General features: G+C 44.2%; 2 protein-coding genes across 8 annotated transcripts in view; both read right to left on the reverse strand.

Moving 5' to 3' along the window:
* Positions 1–477: 477 nt before the first annotated feature.
* Positions 478–9,860, reverse strand: DHRS11 (dehydrogenase/reductase 11). 2 transcript variants are annotated; one of them, XM_037810207.1, is made up of 7 exons: positions 9,526–9,860; positions 6,561–6,770; positions 3,765–3,859; positions 2,314–2,443; positions 1,527–1,619; positions 1,256–1,321; positions 478–1,130 (listed from the first exon to the last, which is right to left on the reverse strand). In XM_037810207.1, exons 1-7 carry the CDS (start codon positions 9,670–9,672, stop codon positions 1,089–1,091), a joined length of 783 nt encoding a protein of 260 aa, XP_037666135.1. In that variant the 5' UTR covers positions 9,673–9,860; the 3' UTR covers positions 478–1,088. The 2 variants fall into 2 exon arrangements, with proteins under 2 accessions (XP_037666135.1, XP_037666133.1); XM_037810205.1 differs by having other exon boundaries at positions 1,486–1,619.
* A 2,024-nt stretch (positions 9,861–11,884) lies between these two features.
* GGNBP2 (gametogenetin binding protein 2) overlaps positions 11,885–21,367 on the reverse strand; it is a 37,621-nt gene continuing 28,138 nt past the window's right edge. For 4 of the 6 annotated variants that reach the window (XM_037809149.1, XM_037809152.1, XM_037809150.1 and 1 more), the window contains 8 exons: positions 20,648–20,857; positions 19,501–19,675; positions 17,675–17,869; positions 15,094–15,241; positions 14,598–14,723; positions 14,365–14,513; positions 13,588–13,836; positions 11,885–12,529 (listed from right to left, as the gene is read on the reverse strand). In XM_037809149.1, the coding sequence (XP_037665077.1) occupies positions 12,326–12,529; positions 13,588–13,836; positions 14,365–14,513; positions 14,598–14,723; positions 15,094–15,241; positions 17,675–17,869; positions 19,501–19,675; positions 20,648–20,857 (1,456 nt within the window). In that variant the 3' untranslated portion in view covers positions 11,885–12,325. The remainder of the gene's footprint in view (positions 12,530–13,587; positions 13,837–14,364; positions 14,514–14,597; positions 14,724–15,093; positions 15,242–17,674; positions 17,870–19,500; positions 19,676–20,647; positions 20,858–21,367) is intronic. The other 2 variants (XM_037809151.1, XM_037809153.1) reach the window with 1 other exon arrangement.

Consider the following 21,367-nt stretch of genomic DNA (forward strand, 5'->3'; position numbering starts at 1 on the left):
CACCGGTCAGCAGGATCCCAGCAGTAACTTTGCGCTGGTCTCTTCCTAAGTGACAACTCGTGCCTGTCCCGCCCCTGCTGATAAACCAACTGGTGTCCCTGGCCCACAGGTAAAGGCCAGACTCCTTTGTTCAGCATTCAGACACCCCCACCCCCCACCCCCCGGATTCAGCCAGGAGCTACCTGTTCAGCCCCATCTGCCTCCTACACTAAGTTTTATTATTCTCACAATTTTGCATGTTCTTCTGGGCCTCTCAGCCTTTTACACCCTTTTTGTTTTTTGTTTCGTTTTGTTTTTTCCTTTTCTTTTCTGGCTGGCAAACTCCTACCCATTTTTCAAGACCCAGCTAAAGGTAATCCACACTCAACTAGTGATGCCTGAAACCCACCCACCTTTGCACTCACCTAGAAGAAATTCTGACACAACCATCCTGGATCACAGAGAAGAGGAAGAATTGAGACACTCCTGAGGCCAAGATAGGTTGGTTGGGACTTTTTTTTTTTTAATTATCACAGTGAAATCCACTTGGGAGCCAGGCCTGGAAATCTGCTGCCAGTCAGAAAGGAGTGATGACCCCACCCAGTGTCAAGAAGCCAAGATTGGGCTGGAGAACTGGGAAGGAAGAAGAGAAGGCGCCAGGGGACAGCAGGGCACTAAAAGGAAGCCTGGAGCACAGGATAAATCTTTCAGATAAAAGGTGAAGACCTCTCTCTGCCACCCCAGTCCTCAGGGACAGAGGTTGAGGTGCAAGAAGATAAGGGAAAGCTGTCCTTTTGACCACAGCCCTTCCCCACATCAAAGGGAAGAGACTGAAGACAGCAGACAGAGGCCAAGGAGCCAGAGAAGGGAGCCAGAACAAGTTAGATAAAACAAACAGGGACACTACCTCCTTTCCCTAACCCATTGTCACACTTGGAGAGGAAACAGTTTGACCAGATGATGTTAAAAACCTTAAACAAATTTTCTAGCCCTTGGTGTGGATGAGGAGGGAAAGTGGAATCCAGGAGTCGAGATATCAACATGGAAAATCCTGAGGCAGGAGCCAAGCTGGGGAGGTAGGGAGGGAAGGAGGGGCTCCCCGCAGGATACTAGATCACCTGCTCCGTGGGCGTCATCTGAATGTCTCCAATCTGCAGAAGGTACAAGGCTTGAAGCAGCCAGGGCAGTCTCTCCAGCCCCTCCAAGGCCTCCCTGCTCCCCTCCTTTAACAATGGTTGAGCTCCTTCAGTGGGTGGACAGTCAAGACCAGACTCACCTGGACGTGTGGAGGGGTGCTGAGGACGTAGATGACAGCCTCGGCCACATCCTCAGGTTTGAGACACTGAGAGCACCAGGGGGACGGGTTAAAGAACAGGATGGCCTCAAGTTCCCTCCCACCATTGAGGGCCTCTCCAGCACCCGCATTCCCACTCCAACCCTCTGGGAGGGGAAACAGGCTGGCTAGAAGGATGGGGGTCCAAAGACCAGGGTCCCCTCTGCCTTCACCTAGGGAATGAGTGGCTTCTGGGCCCAGATGGAGGCCCCACCTTTATTTTTTCATAGATGGCAGCTGCCTTTTCAGGTTCCTTGTCAAGGAGTTTGAAGCTGAATCCCGTCTCCACCATACCTGGAGAGATACACTGGGACAATAGAGAGGTCCTGCTCAAGGGCTGAGCTTTGTTCCATCTCTGCCCCAACCGGAAGCCAGATCTTCGGGGAGGTTGGGAGAAAACAATGGCATCCACAGGCCCCAGCTTCACAGTGATGGCTGCCCAGTGTCCAGCAGCCACCTCCTTTCTCCAAAGCAACCACCAGCAATTATCACAATGATTCCTACCATCTACTAAGCCCTTACTGTATGCTAAGTAAATGTCTGACAAAATGGTAGCTCCTAAAATCTCATGACCAGATAGGTATCATCATCTCCATTTTGCCAGTGAGGAGACCAAGGCTTGCAGAGGTTCAGTGACTTGCCCAAGGTCATGTGGCCTTTGAGGGGGAAGGGCCCAGAGTCCAGGCTTTCAGCCATTACACACCCGGTCTCCCACAATTCCTTGCTTTCCCTTAGTCTCACCCCACCATGTTCCTCTCAGGTGAGCCCCTCCCACCTCAAAGTCTAAGTCTGGTCATCGGCTCCTGGATCAGTGAACTGGGGAAACTCCAGTACTGAGCAGGGCCACGGAAATAGCAGCAGAGCCCAGGAGTTCTACACACAGTCCACTCCCAGGAACCGTAAGCAGCACACCCTGGATTTGAGCTTCCCGGGCTGTAGTGGGGGCCGGTGGGGTGTCTGCCCCCACCCCTATCCCCACCAGAACCAGGCCACATCCTCACCGTGGCTCGGATGTGGGTCTGGGCCTCCCAAAGCTCTTGCCTCAGGCCCTCTGTCAGCGCAGTGACAGCGTACTTGCTCGCACTGTAGAAATGGACCATGGAATGGGGCACCACTTGGTGGCCAGACATGCTGGGTAGAGAGAGGGAAAGAAGGAGTGAGGTACCTGGGAGATCAACAGTGCCTCCTGCAGTACCAATCAAGCCTCCAACTACCCTCTGCCAGCAGGGAATCCTTCTGAAGGGGACCTCTAATGGCCATCCCCAGGGTCCACTGAGCTAACCTAACTTCTCTTATTAAAAAAGCTTCTGAAAGCCACACCCCCTTCCTAGAAGTCCTCCTTATGCTGACCACAGACCCCAGTCTCCTGGTCATGGATCTTTCAATTCCATCCAAATGGTTCTATTGGGAGATCTCCAGCGACTGGGGCCATGTCTCCCCCCTTGGACTGTGGACTCTGTGAAGGCAGAGAATGTGCGGTCTTTCCTTGAATCACAAGGTGGGGTTCATCCCAGGGCCTGAGGAATGGACAGCACCCAGGCTTTGGCTGCAAAGGGGAGGGGCTGAGCTGAGCTACCCATTCCAGTCAACTATGGGTTGGCACTTAACATACATTATTCTTCCCCCTCATCGTAGTCCTTCATACTGGGTATTAAATCCCAATTTTGCCACTGAGGGAACTCAGTGTAAAGAGGTTGTGCTGGTTGGGATGTATTTTGTCCCCCAAAATGCCATTATCTTTGATGCAGTCTTGTGTGGGCAGGAAAAATATTGGTGTTGATTGGGTTGGAGACTTTTGATTGGATGTTTCCGTGGAGATGTGATCACTCAACTCCGCAAGATCTTTCATTGGATACTTTCCATGGAGGTGTGGCCCCGCCCATTCAGAATGGGCCTTGATTAGTTTACTAGAGCACTATACAAGCTCAGACAGAAGGACCGGGCTTGCTACAGCCAAGACAGACACTTTGAAGAATGCACAGGAGCTGAGAGAGGAGCTGCAGATGAAACAGTTTGAAGATGGCCGTGGAAAGCAGACTTTTGCTCCGGAGAAGCTAATCAAGGAAAAAAGCTCCAAAAGCAACTAAGAGTGACAATTTTGAGGAACTGCAGCCTAGAGAGGAATGTCCTGGGAGAAAGCCATTTTGAAACCAGAACTCTGGAGCAGACATCAGCCACGTGCCTTCCCAGCTAACAGATGATTTCTGGACACCATGGGCCATCTTCCAGTGAAGGTACCCAAATGTTGATGGCTTACCTTGGACAATTTGTGGCCTTAAGACTGTAACTTTGTAACCAAATAAACCCCCTTTATAAAAGCTGATCCATTTCTGGTGTTTTGCAGTCTGGCAGCATTAGCAAACTGGAACAGAGGTCAATGAGCTGCCTCAGTCTGCACAGCTTGGAGCATGAGTGGTGATCTGAACTCTGCCCATCGGCCACCCGCCCTCACCTGTTGATGTTAATGATGTGCCCATCGTCCACCTTCCGCTCCTTCATGGACTGGTAGGCTTCCCGGGTGCAGATGCTGAGGGCCAGCACATTGACCTGTGGGCCAGGGAGGAATGGGGTGTCTCCAGCTTGGCCCCATCTGAGCTGGTAATGGAGCCACAGGGCACCCTGGGGGGTGGGGGGTGGTGTTCCATAACAGGGTCTAGGTCCCACCAGAGGCCAACAACAGGCTCAGGGCTTCTTGCCTAACCTCAGGAATCATCTCCTTTTCTTACCCAAATACCCTGCTCTTTCCTGGGCAGAGTTCTGGCCCTGCTCTATTCGAAAGAGCCTAAAAATGGCTTAAAAACTTCTCTCAAGCATAGACCCTACTCTCTCCCCACTTTACTCAGCTACTCTCTGCTCCTGTCCCCTCCCATCCCTTGAGACCAAAAGTAGAAGAGAAAGCCTGATCCTCCTTCCTTTTATGTCTTCCTTTTACAAGACCAGGCACAGAGACTTTAGGACCAGAAACAGGGAGGGCAGGGGAATGCCCAAGGACATGGGGGCTTCCTGCCTTCTTGCAACCCCCACCCCCACCCTATCCTACTTGCTCTGTGTGCCGGTTTGACTGTATTATGTCCCCCAGAAAAAGCCATATTCTTTGATGCAATCTTGTGGGGCAGACAGAATGGTGGGGATTGAGTTGGAGCATTTGAATTAGGTTGTTTGCATGGAGATGCGCCCCACCCAGCTGTGGAGATAACTGATGGGATATTTCTGTGGAGGCATGGCCCCACCCATTCGGGGTGGGCCTTGATCAGTGGAGCCATATAAATGAGCTGGCTCAAGGAGAGGAAAGGGAGTGCAGCTGTGAGTGATGTTTTGAAGAAGAGCAAGCTTGCTAGAGAGGAACGTCCTGGGAGAAAGCCATTTTGAAACCAGAACTTTGGAGCAGACGCCAGCCACGTGCCTTCCCAGCTAACAGAGGTTTTCCGGACGCCATTGGCCATCCTCCAGTGAAGGTACCCGATTGCTGATGTGTTACCTTGGACGTTTTGTGGCCTTAAGACTGTAACTGTGTAGTGAAATAAACCCCCGTTTTATAAAAGCCTATCCATCTCTGGTGTTTTGCATTCTGCAGCATTAGCAAACTAGAACACTCTGGCAGAGGTGAGCCAAATCCCCAGAGGCTTGGAGAAGTATCTCTGCTATAAAACTCCTGCCCAGCTCTTGCTCTATCAGCCTCACCAGAGAGGACAAGCAGAGATAAACCCTTCAGCAGGTCTTCACGTCTCTCCCCTTGGGAAGACAGGGAACCAGCTAGGAGATTAGATGTTTTTCTTTATCAGCTGTCAGAGCCAGGCACTGGGACCAAACATCCCCAGTGGGAACCTGCCTCAGCGTTCATGACAGTAGGAGGAAGAGACACAGAAGGGCATGGGACGTTTTCAGCCCTGGTTCTGGTCCCACTACAAGGCAGGTTTACAGAGCAGAAAACTCAGCTCCACAGGGCAGATGGCATGGGAGAACAGATCCCTCAGGCCCAGGTGAGTGGATCTTCTAGGCCTGGGAGTCAGGGGCAGGGGTGGAGAAGATGCCTCACAGGACGACCCTAATAGAATTAGATGAGTTCAAGCTGAACAGGGCCTTAGGTATTTAATATAATTCCTAATTTTACAGATGGTCCAGTTGAGGCCCAAGCTGAGAGACCAACTTGCTGCAGGTGAGGATCTCAACTCTCATATCCCAGAAGGCTAAGGGGGAGTGGCGCTGTCTTGTTCATTGCTTCATTTCTAGGCCCAGGCACCTACTGGGTGCTAAGTCTATTATTAGCAGATGTGAAGAGGGTTGTGGAAGAGAAGAAGCATCATATTTACATACTGCTTTTAACTTCTCAGAACACTTTCATATCCTACTATCATTCTATAATACAGTCGAGAAGTTGAAAACCTGTGTCCTGAAAGTTTGTATTTGGCCTGTACACTGTTTTAAAACATTTCCAATTAATTTCCAACATGTACTGGAAGGCTGTACTCATTCAGTAAATATTTATTGAGTGCTTATTGGCTGAGGCTATATCAGAGAATAAAGCAGACAAAAATCCTTGTCCTCATGGAGCTGACATTTTAGTGAATGATGGAGGGGTGAAGTGTCAAAATCCAGATTCCTGGCATCTCTCAAAGAAATCAGAAGATCCGGCCACCTTGGGCCCACACCGTCATAAAGCAACTCTGCTGGACTACAGCTGTGTGCCTCCCCACTCACTGCAGATCCCGCCTGACCCACCTCATTTATGGAACCTGCTGGGCCCTGGGGGGCATCTGAATTTGTGACCCCAGATATTGATGGTGTTGATGTGTTCATCCCAAGTAAACCAACAAGACTGAAGCTCAGAGGGTAATTAACCTGCCTAATTCATACAAAGACTAACTGGTGGGGCTAAGTGAGAATATCTCCTGTCTCCCAGTCCCTTTTCTTCCCAAGCAATCAGCACAAGGCTAACATGTGGGGGACACTGCATAAATAGCAGTTCTCTTCCCCACCAATCTTTCTTCCAACAGAAGGAAATTGGCCTAGATTTTAAGAAATACCCCCAAGGGCTCAAAGGAACCAGGGGCTGAAAAGATATGGTCATTCATCCACTCACCATCCCTCTAGTAGGGAAAGAAGCAAGGGGAGGGCCAAAGGGTCCCAGATAGGAAGACAAACCTCCCCCTTCCTAGCTGGCCCACTGGTTCCCAACAGCCCTCCAATTCACATACCCCTGGTCCCTTGCTCCCTCACCAGCCTCCCACAACCAGCCCAGAGCCCTTACATTCAACATGTCCTTCCAGCCGCTCGTGCTGCCTGAGAGCAGGGTGTCAGGCCGGGCCAGGCCAGCATTGTTGATGCAGATGTCCACGCCGCTATGCTGCGAGCGGATAGCTGAGAACATGGAGAGGATGTCCTCCTCATTTGACAGGTCACATCTGTAGGGGATCAAGGTCCCGGGGTAGCCTGCACTTTTACATTCGGCAGCCAGCTCCTATGAAATCCAACAGGGGTCTGACTGGGGTGGGCTGCTCACTCCCACCCCTCCCTACCCCCAGAGACAGACCACCCTCCCGTCACCACTCATAGAACTCTCTCCTTGGGTGGCCTTCTCTCTGCCACACAGATGTTGGGACTGCCCAGCCCCAAAGCTTGTTCCTTTGGTCAAAGTCCAAGGGCTCAAAGTCCTCCCTGAGTGAGGGAGTGGCAAAGTAGAAGAGAGCCAAGGAGGAAAATTGGGTTGTAGTGCCAGGTTTCAGAAGGCTCACGTATAAACTAGAGTCTTTAGTTATAAGAAGGGTGAAAGGCTGGGGCTCGAGGGGGCCAGGAATCCTGGGAATTGAGTAATATATTTTCTGTTTCTTCCCCAAAAGGAACACCTCTTCTGTCCATAGGTAAGAAGGTCCACTCAGCCATGTCATGCTTCTTCCACCAGTGCCAAGAGCTGGCATCGATTCTCTCCTCCCCCATCACCTCATCCAGTCCCCACTCCTGAGAAGGGCTCATCTCCCAACTACCAGAAGGGAGAACAGTTGCAGCCAACTGGCTCTGGAGTTCTCACACATACCTTTCAGTTGAGCCCAACTACCAATCTCCCCTCTTTCTACCTACAGGAAGTGTCAGGAAGTCAGGACATGTTCTTTCTCTGTCCGGTGGTACACAACCCTTTACTCCAAGGTTTCTTTGGTGACTATGAGGCAAGTCAGGTTGCTGGTGACATTGGGCAGTAGCCTTCTCAGAGAGGAGTCATGGATCCTTGTGCAGCCTACTGTGCCCTCACCACACTGAGGAGTCCTGAGAAATACGTGAGCAAGCAGAGCCACCAAAAGATGGCTGTGAGGGAAGCTGACATCCAGAAGCAGGAAGAAAACAAGCTGTGTGGCCCTGGAGGCTGGTGGCTAGGCCCTTGTGAAAGTGACTGTGTACATGTGGGGGTTGTGGGGGAGGCAGTGTGGGGTGTCCTAGAGGAGGGCCAGTTTGGCAGCCGCTTCCCTGATCTGGAGCTCCTTCCTCGCCTAAACTAAACTGGGAATAAAGGGCTGGATCAAGTGACCTAGGAGATCCTTTTCCGCTTTAACTTTCTGTGAATTCAAAAGGTATAATCCTTTGGGACTCAGAAGCCTCCTCTCACCCAATTTCACCTACTCACTACCACCTCAGGAAATGAAGCCAGAACCCAAACTTGGCTTTAATATAAAAAAAAATGAATAATAGCAGACTGTGGACAAGGAAGCCTGGAATTCTCCCCTCACCTAGCATAAAACTTCACCCTTCCTTCTCCAGACTCAAAGTCCCCAGCGGAAAAGCCAGAATGGGAGAATTGAGAATATATTTCTCCCTATCACTGCCTTCTCATTGCTCCCTTGTGCCACCAGACCATCTCCTCACCTACTCTCAAAAATGACCTGGAATCATTTTGTTTCCCTTACGGCAGAAACGTTCTTCCCTCATGAAGTCATGCTGGGGCTGTGTGCTCAGCCTGGGAATCCCTTTGGGGCTCAGAGTCCCCCCATTCCTGGCATGCTTGGGGTAGAGGAACAGGAACAGCAGGCAATATTGGCTTTATAATTAGGGAGTCCAGTTGTCCAATCCCTGGCCTGACTCTCTGGGCACCAAGGCTGGGGCTGGACCTGAGCAACTCAGAATAGGGAAGAGGGAGGGACAAAGCTGGGCAGTGGTGGAGCCAAGTGACCTTGGGATTCTCTGGAAGGCCATAAAGCTTACCTTTGGTCAGCAGCAGGGAGGTATACAGCCGCCCTTCCTGTATACCTTCTCTCCCTGCCCCCATCCAAGGCCTCCTTACCGGTTCTCTGCCTGGGGACTTTGCACAATGGTGGAGATAATGACTTAAGATGGGAATTTCTCATCTCCTTCCTCCCCAATCCATGGTCAAACATGGCCAACTTGGTTGCATATTTCTCTGAGCTCTTGTTGCTGACAACTCTGGGGGCTCCCCACCTCACATTAAGAGAAAAACCAGGAGTCCCAGTTCCCTGTCACTTTGTCCCTTGGGGTTCACATGTTCAACACCCAATTTCACCTAATCAGTCTCACCGTGACAGTGAAATTGGAGGAAGGTCTACCCATGAGCATCCCACTCATCTCTCATGCCAATTGCGTATGAGTTAATCTGCAGATTAGGGGCAGTGGGGTGGCAGGGGGCTGAGCCTCTTCAGAAAAACTCTGCTCCCACCCAACCCCACCCTCAGTCCTAGGTCAAAATTATGGTCAACATCTCTAGCTCCTGTGTATCTGCCTTGTCAACCCACTTTGCCTGGCTTGATGGGTGACCACAGGAAGCCATCCAGCAGGCAACACAGCCACTGAGGCCAGAAAGCTTTCCTTCTCGCTGGCTGTCTAGCTAGTACCTGATCTCTGACTTCCCCTTTCCTCAGCCCAAATCCTGGGCAGATGTGTGTGTGTGTGTGTGTGTGTGTGTGTGGGGGGGGGGTGATAGTGAAGAAAACTGCCGGGGGTCTTGGTATACAGTAGCAGGGCTGTCAGCAGACAATGGCTTCTTAAAAAACACAACTTTTTAAAAGGGATTCAAAAGGTTTCCTCTACCTGGCAGACATCCATCCCTCCTGCCCCCTGGACCCTTTGGAAAAGGCCATGGGGTGGCGGGCAAGTGAGGGCAGCGTCACAGCCTGGCCTGGGCCACACACACCCCCCCCCCCCCCCCCCCCCCCCCAGAGACCTACTCCGGCGTTTTCGGCGCGCCCAGGAGGGTTCCCGCTGCCGGGCCTTACCTCGATGTTGCCCACGGTGCGAGCACAACCCACCACCTTCAGTCCCTGCTGGACTAGTGCTCGGGCCACGGCCGCGCCGATGCCACCCGAAGCGCCCGTCACCAGTGCCAGCCGGTCGCGCCACCGCTCCATGCCTGCCCTGGCCATGGTCCCCAGTCTCCCGCCCACCTCGCTCCCCGAGCTGGGCACTTGGATCGCGGAGCCCTGCCCCGGGGCGGGGAGGCCAGGACACTCTGGTCACCTCCACGCCAGCCACCGCTGACCTGCCCTAGTCCTGCCCCCAACCTGCACGACCTCTGGCCGGACTCCACCCCACCCCCCTGCCCTCTCGCCGGGGCACATCCCGCCGGAAGACGCCCGGGCCGCACCGCCCGTTCCGCTCCCGCCCCTTCCGGACCCGCCTGGGGGAAACCGCATCTCCCGCGGGAGCGCGTTGTCCTCCTTCCCGCTGAGCTCTTCCCTCCGGGGCAGGGAAACCGAGGATCAGCGGAGCTTGCTCCAGTCTGAGAATACACATGCTCTCGCTCCCGGCTGTTTCCCTTCCCAGATCCTGACCACTAGAGCCGAGATGAGAAATTAAGGGCACTTAAGAGGACTCCAACGCCCTCCCAAACCAGCCGGTGGCTGATGGGAAGGCTTCTGCCCAGACAGGCTGAGTGTCTCGGCCATCAACACTGAGTGACCTTGGGAAGGATTCTACCCTACCTGACAGGCCATACTAGCCACGGAAAGTTGAGTGGTTAAAAATGGAAACACCCCCAGCACACGCGTGTTTGGCGATTTTTGTCCCTAAGTGGTCGACTCTCTCCATTGTCTTAGACGGTTCCCCTCACCCCACCTGCAAGTTATCAAGTTGTATAACAACAGGTAAGCCAATAACATTTATTGAGCGCTTACTGTGACAGGCACTTGAAAGCATTTTACACTTAACCTGTACAACCACCCTGTGAGATAGGTACTATTAATATCTTCCTTTTAAAGATGAGTATACTGAGTCAAAGTGGTGAATCCTGGTTGGACTGCAGGCAGTCCAGTCTTAGGCCAGGGATGTACTCCTAAACTGCTTTCAAAACTCCAGTCAGCCTTTTTTTTCCCTTCTTGGGCTGTTGGCTTTGTTCAGAGCAGAGGCACTTGGCTCTTCCAAACATTCCATCAGAGCACTGAAAACTGCCTCACTTCTGCATTCTTAATATATTCATCCTTCCAAAGAAAAAGCATCTGAATCAACACTGCAAATAATGAAATAAGTAATGAACTGGCTTACCCATTCAACTGGTAATGAATGAACTGGTTTATTCATTCAGCAAGCACCCATCAAGTGTTAAGCCCCAAGGGCAAAGATCAAATCAAAACAAAACAAAACCAGCCCTTGCCTTAAGGGATCTCAAGAGAACACTGAACATAACAGGTTGTGGAGAGAGGATTGGCTTCCAAGCCAAGGGGTGTGGGGGGCCCTTTAGTTGTTTTTCATGGATTCCAGGCTAAGTGAAAGCCAGTAAGAGTCAGAGAGGAATCAAGACTCATCCTGCCTCTGCCCCAATCCTTATACAATAATTAGATTTGAAAAGACAACTCAGAATCAAAGAAACGCCACCAACTACAAAAATTAAATCTCATTACGCTTCTGCTGTTGCCCACTTGAAATCTGATTAGAAATCATCTAATTAAGGGGTAGAAAGCCCATAAAATTCACTTCATTCCCACTGCGCAGTATTGCCTGTCCCACAGCTTGTCTGCTGCCCACCAAGTATTCACATACAGACACAAAGCTCTAAGCACGTGTTTATTGAGCTATTGACTCAACCTTTTAAATAGCAGCCAAATGCTACTCCTTAGGGAATCTCTTTTTTTCAGTACTCACACAGACAGCCTGTGAAAGGAGTAAACTGTAATGCCACAGTGACTTTATTGTTAGAAACCAGATAAGGCTGAACATGCTGAGTGCTACCCTCTGATCCTAGTTTTACACACAGAGTAATTACTTATCAGGCAACCCTTGGTTGAAATTCTGCCAAGTTTTGTTTTCATTGTTCTGGGTCAATATGAACCTCTGAATTTAAGGTGCTTTGTGTTATGCATCAGGGAACTTTTAATAATAGCAATTAAAGTCTCATGAAATTATGATGCTGACCAGTATGTAAAGGTATTGCTGCAAATGTATTCTTTCAAAACAGAAGACCAAGATCTGCTTTTCCTGGTTGTCAACTCTGTTCAAGGAAAGACTTCTGTTTTCCCTTCAACTTGTATCTATTCTCATTTATCTTCATCCTCTCTAACATCAACACTGGCCAAGTACCAAGTTCACAAGTGGCAAATATTAAAATACTGCCACACATTAAGCAGAAACATGTACACCAACTTTTACTATGCGTATTAATAAATACTCTTTATTTTAAATTTTGCACATTGCGCTTTAACATTACATCCAAACATTTTGCAAGTGGATGTCTACTTTGTAAAACCATATATTCAGCTCATTGTCATTTCTGTACAGAAGTATAAGTACAACATTACTTTTTGCCACTAAGTTGCTTTAGTAAGTCTCACAGGAAGAGAAACATTTAATGAAAAGAGATGGCTTAAATCATACAGCAGGCCTGCGCAGCCACGCAACTAAAGACACAAGCCTGAAGAAAGGACAAACTAATGAGGTTACCTCCACCGTCTCCCCAAACAAGAAAGAATCACATTGATTTAAGATAAAATTTTGCCATAAGTCACTAAATTAAGAGTTTTTTGAAAGAGAAGGCGCAGTAGTCATCTTGAGTGTTTCATTGAAAGACAGAGCTATTTTATTTATTTAATTTGCTCCAGCCGTTGTCAACCAGCCACTACAAATGGGCCTCTTGTGATCATTTAAGCGGCAGTATTTATTAAATTTCTCCTTCAGATGCTGTCGGTACTGTTCTCTGTTGCTGTAGAAAGACTGGTTATTAGCCATAAATGACTGTATTTCATCTTGTGAGATAAAGATTTCCTCATCTGAAGTACATTCAGATTCATCCTGTAAATTAAAGCAATAGTTAAAATGGATTTAAATTAAGAATGCAAAATGTAATGCTGATGGCGGACAGTTAAAATTAAAGCATTCTAGCCTTTTGGTTACAATTCAGTCACCTAAAGCCTTTAATTGGAGTATTTATAGAATAAGCAGCATGTCATTCTAACTTAGAAAAGAGTAAGGTGAGATTTTGTAGAACTCCAACTAACTTGGTTTGAAGCTCTGAATCTATAATTTATCCTAGAGGCCCATAAGCCTAGCAGACTTCTACTAAACCTAGCCCTAAAAAAATGACTAATGAAAGATGGTTACAACTAGTTATCAAATTGTAAATAATCAGACTTATCTCTAGCTGGCTCTATGTTGGGACTTTTCTCTCTACAAACTAAGTAAAACATAGCCTTTTAAACTTAAGTTTCACAGCACCGAAATTTAACTTTGCAACCATATAAAAAAGAGAAAATGAGTATTCCCAAAGCATTTGGTTCTATAAGGACCCTAGTTGCTATGGATAAGACATCACCCTTCTTCTTCCTTCTCCACCTCCCCCATCTTCCCATCCCCATCAGTGTCTCACATACATTATTCACTGGGTCACTTGGAATCAGGTAAAATTCATCTAAAGTCTCAAGAATTCGAGTCAGTTATAAAAGATTTCCCAAGTTCAGTTATGCTTTTATCCTAACATGACACCTAAAAGAAGTAACCTAGAAGGTGGGCTGTTGTTCAGATTCCATCTTCTCTCCTGGTCTGGAAGGGTGGCTACCATAACATTGCCACTACCATAAACTGCACTTTGTTTACAAGGAGGCAGGCTCTGCTACCTTTCCCCCTTTTCAACTAGTCCCTTCCATCTTTGACACAAAGGAGAACAAGGAAATGTGATCCAACCATGCGTAATCCATGAGGGTAAGAACAGAAATGAAATCACCAAAATGATGATGAAATATTGCTCTTCATTTCTTAAAAGCCTTCCCCCACACACCTCAAAATACTGCCACCTCCCACCTCTACCCATTAAGCAAACAGCGGCGTACAATAAGATAGTCTGGATTACTTACAAGGAGTTCAACTAAGCTCTTGGCACCTTTTCCGGAATCGGGACTGAATGACATTTCTGTAGGTTCTGCAAACTGTGGAACATTTTTCCTATGCTCAAACCAAGGCAGTGGCTGCCCAGCCTTTTCAGAGCTGCAACAACTTTCAGGATATGCATCTTTGGTCTTGTCACGGTGAAACACTGTGCGCACGGTATTTCCTGAGGTCTCGCGATTACCTGAATCTGTAATACAGCTTCCAAGCTTTTGGATCTGAAACCACAGCAAAGGATTTCCCAGGTAAAAAGGCAGGAAATAACAGCAATTACTCTTTAAAGAAAAAAAAAAATGCCCTGTCAGAAAGTTAAATCTTCAGAAGAAATACTGAATAGTAATAGCAGCTAGCATTTGCTGGGCACTCACTCTGTACCAGACACTATGCAAACTCTTCAGTATTATCTCATTTCACGTTCAAAGAACCTAATCTGATAGGGACTATTACTACCATTTTACAGATGGGAAAACTAAGATGAAGCAAACTGTTCAAGATTACATGGCTAACAAAACAGTACGATGAAAAAAAAATGAACTGGATTTACTGACCCACGTGGACTGCTGTTGGACAAATAACCACATCAAGCGAGCACATACACAAATCACAAGATGAGCAACCACTGGAACTGCATACTCATTCTAAAAAAATAAATCCTAGCAGCTAAGCTGCACACATCCAACTCCAAGGCAAAAAGGTTTTCTCCCTTCAACAGCAAAGGCTGAAGAATTGCAAGTTATAACCCTTACATGTTCATCACATTTTAACATCTTGCTTTTCTTTTTCTTCTTTTTATTTTTTCCTTTTGTGTTACTCTCTTCAGAATTTGCCCAACATTCGACACAACTATCGCCATCATCCTCTTTCTCTTCACAATGATGAACACAAGAGTCATCACCTGAGGAAAGCAAAAACCCCTCTTACTTATGCTCTTAAATCAGGCATGTAGTAGAAATAATTGGGACAGTCAACCTGAACCTACCATGTTCATCGTGATTACAAATGCCTTCTGTGCAGGCTACATCTGAACCCTCTCGAGAACCTGTTTCACTCCCTTCCATGCTGGATGAATATCCACAATCACTGCCATTACAGTGTGGAGATAAGCCTGAGAATAAATCAAGTGAGAGTTACAGACAGCTGCAACTAACATACAAATAAATAAACATATTGAGACAAAAAGTGAACCAACTGGGGACCTGAGAAAAAATTTTAAAATTGATGGCTTAAGTAGAAAGTAAATTAAATAATGAAAATATTATTAGGGATGTTACAGTTTTTTGTTTTTGTCAAATAAGAACAAATCAAAGACCATTAAGAGAAAGAAAATATAAGTGTCTAACTAAATTATATTATATTCTTGGGGCTACTAAGCAGTTCCTAAATTCTACATTCCAGAATCTCTAAAACCTTTTACATTTGAAAGTGAGCAAGAACAACCTTAAGAGTTAACTTTTAAAAAAACTGTGTTTACTTACCTTTCTTTATTTTAGGGGACCCCAAAAGATTGCTGCTGCTAGGACAGGTACATGATGTATTTTCATTGGTAACAATTACTTCTACACAATTATTACCATCTTCAGTGCTGCCACAGGCTTCGCAGCTGTTTTCTATGAAGTCTGTTTCCTTTAAGGATCAAAATGAAGCCATGGTAAAAAGCTTTACCTCTATAATGGATACATTTTAATTTCCTCAGTATTAACCAATAAGATAGAAGTTATGAGGTTAACAATTGAAAAAACTCTTAACTTGAAAAACCACGAATTCACTTCATGACTGTGAACCAATTAAAAGCAAGTTAAACATTAATGATATCAGGTAAGTACAGGATAGTAGTTCTCAAAGTGTGGTCCACTAACCCTTGTGGGTTCCCTTATCTTAGGAGTTTGCAAGATCAGAAATATTTTCATAATAATATTGAGATGTTATTTGCCTTTTTTACTGTGGTGACGTTTACAATGGTGGGTAAAGTTGTTGGTGCTTGTGCTGGTTTGAATGTATTATGTCCCCCAGAGAAAGCCATATTCTTTGATGCAGTCTTGTGGGGCAGATGTTTTTGTGCTGATTAGATTTGCATGGAAATTCACCCCACCCAACTGTAGATGATAACTCTGATGTGATATTTCCATGGAGGCATGGCCCCACCCATTCAGGGTGGGCCTTGATCAGTGGAGCCATATAAATGAGCTGAAAGCCAGAGGGAACTCAGTGCAGCTGTGAGTGACATTCTGAAGAGGAGCTACAGCCAAGAGGGACACTTTGAAGAAAGCACAGAAGCTGCAGATGAGAGACAGTTTGAAAACGGCCACTGAAAGCAGACTCTTGCTCCAGAGAAGCTAAGAGAGGACAAATACCCCAAGTGCAACTAAGAGTGACATTTTTGAGGAACTGCAGCCTAGCAAGGAATGTCCTGGAAGAAAGCCATTTTGAAACCAGAACTTTGGAGCAGACACCAACCACATGCCTTCCCAGCTAACAGAGGTTTTCCAGACACCACTGGCCATCCTCCAGTGAAGGTACCCGATTGCTGATGTGTTACCCTGGACACTTTATCGCCTTAAGACTGTAACTGTGTAACCAAATAAACCCCCTTTTAAAAAGCCAATCCATCTCTGGTGTTTTGCATTCCAGCAGCATTAGCAAACTAGAACAGTGCTTAGCACAATTCAAGGCAGTGGCACCAAACTGTACTAACAAGCATTGTATTCTTCACTGTCAAACACTCCCGACACAGTAGGATTTTACTTATGAATGTCCTTGATGAGGTGGTAAAAATTATTAATTTTAGTAAATATCAACCCTTGAGTAGATATTTTTTATATTCTACATGACAAAATAGGAACTATGCTTAAAGCACTTCTGCTGCATACCAAAGTACAATTGTTGTCTCGAAGAAAAGTAGTTGTCCAATTGTCACAAGCTGAATTTGTTGTGTTTTTTCCCCCCCCACAGAACATCAATTTGATTTGAAGAAATGACTGAGAGACAAACTATGGTTACTCAGACTTGGACATTTAGCAGACACCTTCTCAAAAAATGAATGAAGTCAGCCTGTTATTTCAAGGAAAACAACAGTATTTGTTGTCAATTATAAAATTTAAACTTTCAAACAAATATTAGAATTTTGAAAGCTTGTATACAGCACTGTGAGCTTGAAGCTTCCTAATAAAGACTTTTCTGATGAATCAGAGATGAACTTATTTATGTTGTATAATGAAAGTCATTATGTGGAAGATCTGCCTAATTCAGTGAACCATGTCTTTCAAATGACTAATGCATGATGTCACAAAATCATTTATGAATAAAAGCTTCATTCGAACTGCAAGGCAGTCAAAGGCTTTTGATTTAACAGAATATGAAAAGGTCACTGAAACGGTATCAGATTCCATATTGCAACTAATCTTTCAGAACTACCACCTGTCAAGTTGTAGTATCAAAAAATATCCACAACTATCTAAGGTTTATATTAAAATACACTTCCCTTTTCCTAACATATGTATCTGTGTGTGAGGCCAGCTTTTCTTCACATGCTTCAATCAAAACACAAATGGAAAGATACTGAATGTAGAAGCAGATATGAAAATTCAGCTAATTCCTTGAGACATCTGCAAAATTATGAAATAATGCTACTCTCATTTTGTTTTGAATAGTTATTTTTCTAAAAAAAAAGTTATTCATATTAACAATGAGCTTATTTTTTTTTAATTAATTAAGAAATAATTAAAAATTTTCTCAGTTTTACATTCTAATACAGTAAAAGCAATACAACCCACATAACCAAATGCTCCCTGGGCACGTTAGTTTTTAAGAATGTTAAGGGGCCCTGAGAACAAAATGTTGAGAACTGCTGTATGGAGTCATGCACAGAGGTAACTTCTTACACTTTTACTTTGGTCCTAACAGCACACTAAGGTCATGCAGAGATAACCATCTAACTTCACCATTTATTCAAACTGCAGGAACTCGCATCTGGGAAAGCAAGGCTAAAATCTAACAAAAAGTTACCCTTCTATTTAAAGCAACACCATACATTTATAAGTTGGTATTAAGGAATATTACCTTCTCTTGGCTTACTCCTTTTTCATCTGTTGTTTGTAAGGGAGCAGGAATATCACATACACATTTATTTTTTCGTCTGTTCTTCCGTTTTTGGCGTTTCTTTTCTTGCTTGAGTTCTCTTACTCGTTCTTCCTCTGAAAATTCTTCACAAAGTTGTTCCAATCGGCTAATGCCTTGTACTTTTTCCACAGTCATCTATTATAAAAACAAAGTTGAGAGTGAATATGGGTCAGAGCTTCCTTTATTCTCCATGGCAATTCTCATTTGTTAAATTTAAATACCACATATAAAGAAACTGGTATTTTTATGCTGCAATTTTGTAAGGTTGTCTCAAAATATTTTAAGTTTTAATATCTTAAATGATGCCTGTCTTAAAATCAACACAGGAAGTCAACATATAACTAATTCTAGTGAGAAAAGGCATATTTATACAAACTTCTATTTCAAACCAGCAAGACTGTAGTTTCGAATTTCAGAATTTTAATACAGCAAAATAAACATTCATTCATTTCTTCACACAATGAGAAGACTATATAACCTGATTAAAAGATCTAGTTTCTGAAGGTACAAATATACAACGAGAAAAAAGAATAAGATTAAAATCTGTTCTCCAAGAACAAATTTCCTCAGAACAGTGTGCTAAGAGTTCATGGATGGGCTTCTGGAAAAAGGGTTTATAGTTTTTATCCCATTCTGAAAAGGGGCCAGTGACCTAGTTACAGTGTTTCAACCATGCCCTAGAATGTAACAAAATATTCACTAGCCAAAAATGTATGTTCTACAGAGTATAACTGAAAAAAATGTTACCAAATCAAACCCAATACCAGCATTATAAAGAGAATTCATCCCTGAAGACGGAGAAAGATTAAGTGAGAGGAAGAGGTAGCAACAAACAAGAGAAGATTTAACAAAGGCTTATGAATCCTGAAACTTTATATATATATATATTTTTTTAGATGCTGGGGTGTTGGAATAGTTGGAAGGAGGTAAATGACGTGATGGAACTGTAACCTGATAATATCCTTTGAAATCTGCTCTGTAGCTATTTGTTGAATTGTGCTTTCAAAGTCTTCACCTTTCTGTATATACCCTATATTGCATAATAAGAACTAAAACTGTGGAACTGTAACCCATAACAATTTTTGAAATTACCTACATAACTGCTTGTTGAGCTGTACATCGAAAAAGTTAACACATTTTTGTATGCAAGTGATAGTTTACAATAATGGAAATAGCTGAAGCTGTGGAACTGTGACCCATGAGATTCTTTGAAATTTGCTCTCTAACTACCTGTTAAATTATACTTTGAAAGTTATCACTGTTATGTAAACATGTTAAAGTTCACAATAAAAAAATGCATTAAAAAAAAAAAAAAGAATTCAGTGGGCTTCTCAAAAGTAGTTCTTATACCGTGGGATTCAGACAGCATTTACTTCACATACTTCACTCTATTGGACATCAGCAGACACACTGGGACTCATTAAAGGTGTCTAATTTTGTTACTTATTTTTTGAGCTGCTTTTATTTTTCATTAGTTATGTTTCATAACAACATCTCATTAAATAATCATTAATTTCAGTTGTCTACTCTGAGAGAGTCTTAAAAAAAAACAAAGGCTGGAAGAGTAACAGGATTAAAAAATAAAGAAGAATCCACACACTTCTTTTAAATATACCAGTCCCCGAGAAACCCTGAAAAGCCATGAAACTATCAGCGGATCACAACTCTCTGAGGAAAGCCAAGACTGGTGGCTTAGGTTAACATTCAGTCCAATAACTTGACTAAGTAACTCCGGACACTCAAGCAGCTTAGCTCATTGTTCTTACCTCAAAACTCTTGCGTAAAGCATCAACACCAAGATAGAAAAGCATCTGCCACGTCTGCTCTTCTGCCCGCAGTTTTTGCCAGATTCGATGCAGTCTTTCATAAAGATGAATACCCAGGCAGGTCAGGACTTCTTCTTGAGCTATATCTATTGTCTTTGCATGTCGTTCTCTTCGTCTATAAAGGAGAAAAAATCACACACAATTTCTAATACCCTTAACAGAAACAGTAAAAGATTGTTATCACATCTGCAAGTTCAGGTTTTAAACACAACTTGCATATCGAATAACAACCAAATAACAAGACAGTTAAACATTTATACTCAATTCATTTATATAAATATATAAATACACAAAGCACACATGTATATATAAAATCAATGAGAAATACACATGCACGTAGAGCTCAATCCTCATACTGCTTAAAATAAGGTAATTCAGGAACTGGCACTAAGGAGATGGTTTTTGGCCAAAGAATGGAGGCAATATCAAAATGATTCAAAAGCCCTCTTGGCCGATCTTTAATAGAACTGCTCACAGAATTTTAGTGATAAAAGAAATCTTTGTATTCTAAAGGCCTAGTAGAAAGTAGGCACTCAAATGAGGGATGATATACAAAGCATAAAGGGAAAACAGATTTGATTTATTCTATTTTTTCTAATTTTGTCTTTGCAACAAAGTCAGATACCATTTTAGATTTTTATATAATTTCATAATATATAATATACCCAGTTCATGAATTACATTCAATAAAGCATTTCTTAAATCCCTGCTGCAAAAACCTCACTTTCTAAGCAAAAAACATCATAGTGAATAAAATTTAAAATGCTACTGCATGGACGGAGGGGGGAAAAATCCCTTTTAGCTAATAATTTTCAAATGAAATGATAATCTTTAATAATGAAAGCCCAAAACAACCTGCCTCCCTTCAAGCAACAAAGAGCAGGAGAGAAATGAGCCAACACCACAGAACACTTTCTATTTTTATTCAGTCAATTAAAAAATGCATTTTTTATAGAAAGCAATTCTTTACAGGCATACTTTAATTTATGCATATATCATAAGTACTGAGGCAAAAGGAGATGAAAATAAACTTTCAGTAATAAAATGAAGCAAAGCGCTAGATAGCCCATTCTAGCAAATTACATACTCATACCCTCCTGCGAACTCTGGCTCAGCACGACCCAAAAGATGTGCAATGAAGTCTGTTTCACAGCAAACATGTATGTGTCGTTCATGTGGGCAACACCGTAAGCCTTCATAAAGTGCAGCACAGTAGCCCTTCTCTTTGCTGCAATCCAGTTCACCAATAAGGATATTGTATGCTCGGAGGACTTTATTTTTGCAATCAGTGCAAAACCTGTTGAAAAGAAAAGCCTCACAATTAAGAATTGGCTGTATAATGTTTTCATGTGATATATAATAGTGTACCCAACAATGGTACTCCCCTTCCATCTGGAGCATTAAAAAAAAATCCATATATATATCAAAAACATATGTAAGGTAAGTAGAAATTTAGAGGCTACAGAGTACAGCTTATCTCCATTTGCAAATGATTTTTAAACAAAAGCAGCACTTGATCTAAAAGAATGAGACACATATACACACTATTTCACAAAATCCATGCCCAGAAAACATTAGCTGCCAAGGACTAGCCTATCTCCACTTCAAGAGCTATTTGTACAGGTCAGAAATAAAACAGAGGCCACCAATCAATGATTCTTAGACTACCTCTCCTTCCAGTCTCTGAAAAGTTATATTTAACTAAATTAGTTGGTATCTTCAGCCAGTAAACCTTAATTCAAATTTTTATTAAACCATTTTTACATCATTAACTAAGCATTTGGAGGCAGGAAAGAAGAATGGGAAA

This window comes from Choloepus didactylus, chromosome 18 (genome assembly GCF_015220235.1).
Source record: "Choloepus didactylus isolate mChoDid1 chromosome 18, mChoDid1.pri, whole genome shotgun sequence".
Taxonomy (NCBI): domain Eukaryota; kingdom Metazoa; phylum Chordata; class Mammalia; order Pilosa; family Megalonychidae; genus Choloepus; species Choloepus didactylus.

Excerpts from the sequence above, each read along its gene's own strand:
- DHRS11 (XM_037810205.1), bottom strand. The coding sequence starts at position 9,672 with ATGGCCAGGGCAGGCATGGAGCGGTGGCGCGACCGGCTGGCACTGGTG. Across the intron at positions 3,860-6,560 it reads GCTGGAAGGACATGTTGAAT|GTCAATGTGCTGGCCCTCAG; the intron begins GTAAGGGCTCTG and ends CCTGGCCCACAG. Across the intron at positions 1,322-1,485 it reads AGAAGCCACTCATTCCCTAG|TGTCTCAAACCTGAGGATGT; the intron begins GTGAAGGCAGAG and ends TGGTGCTCTCAG.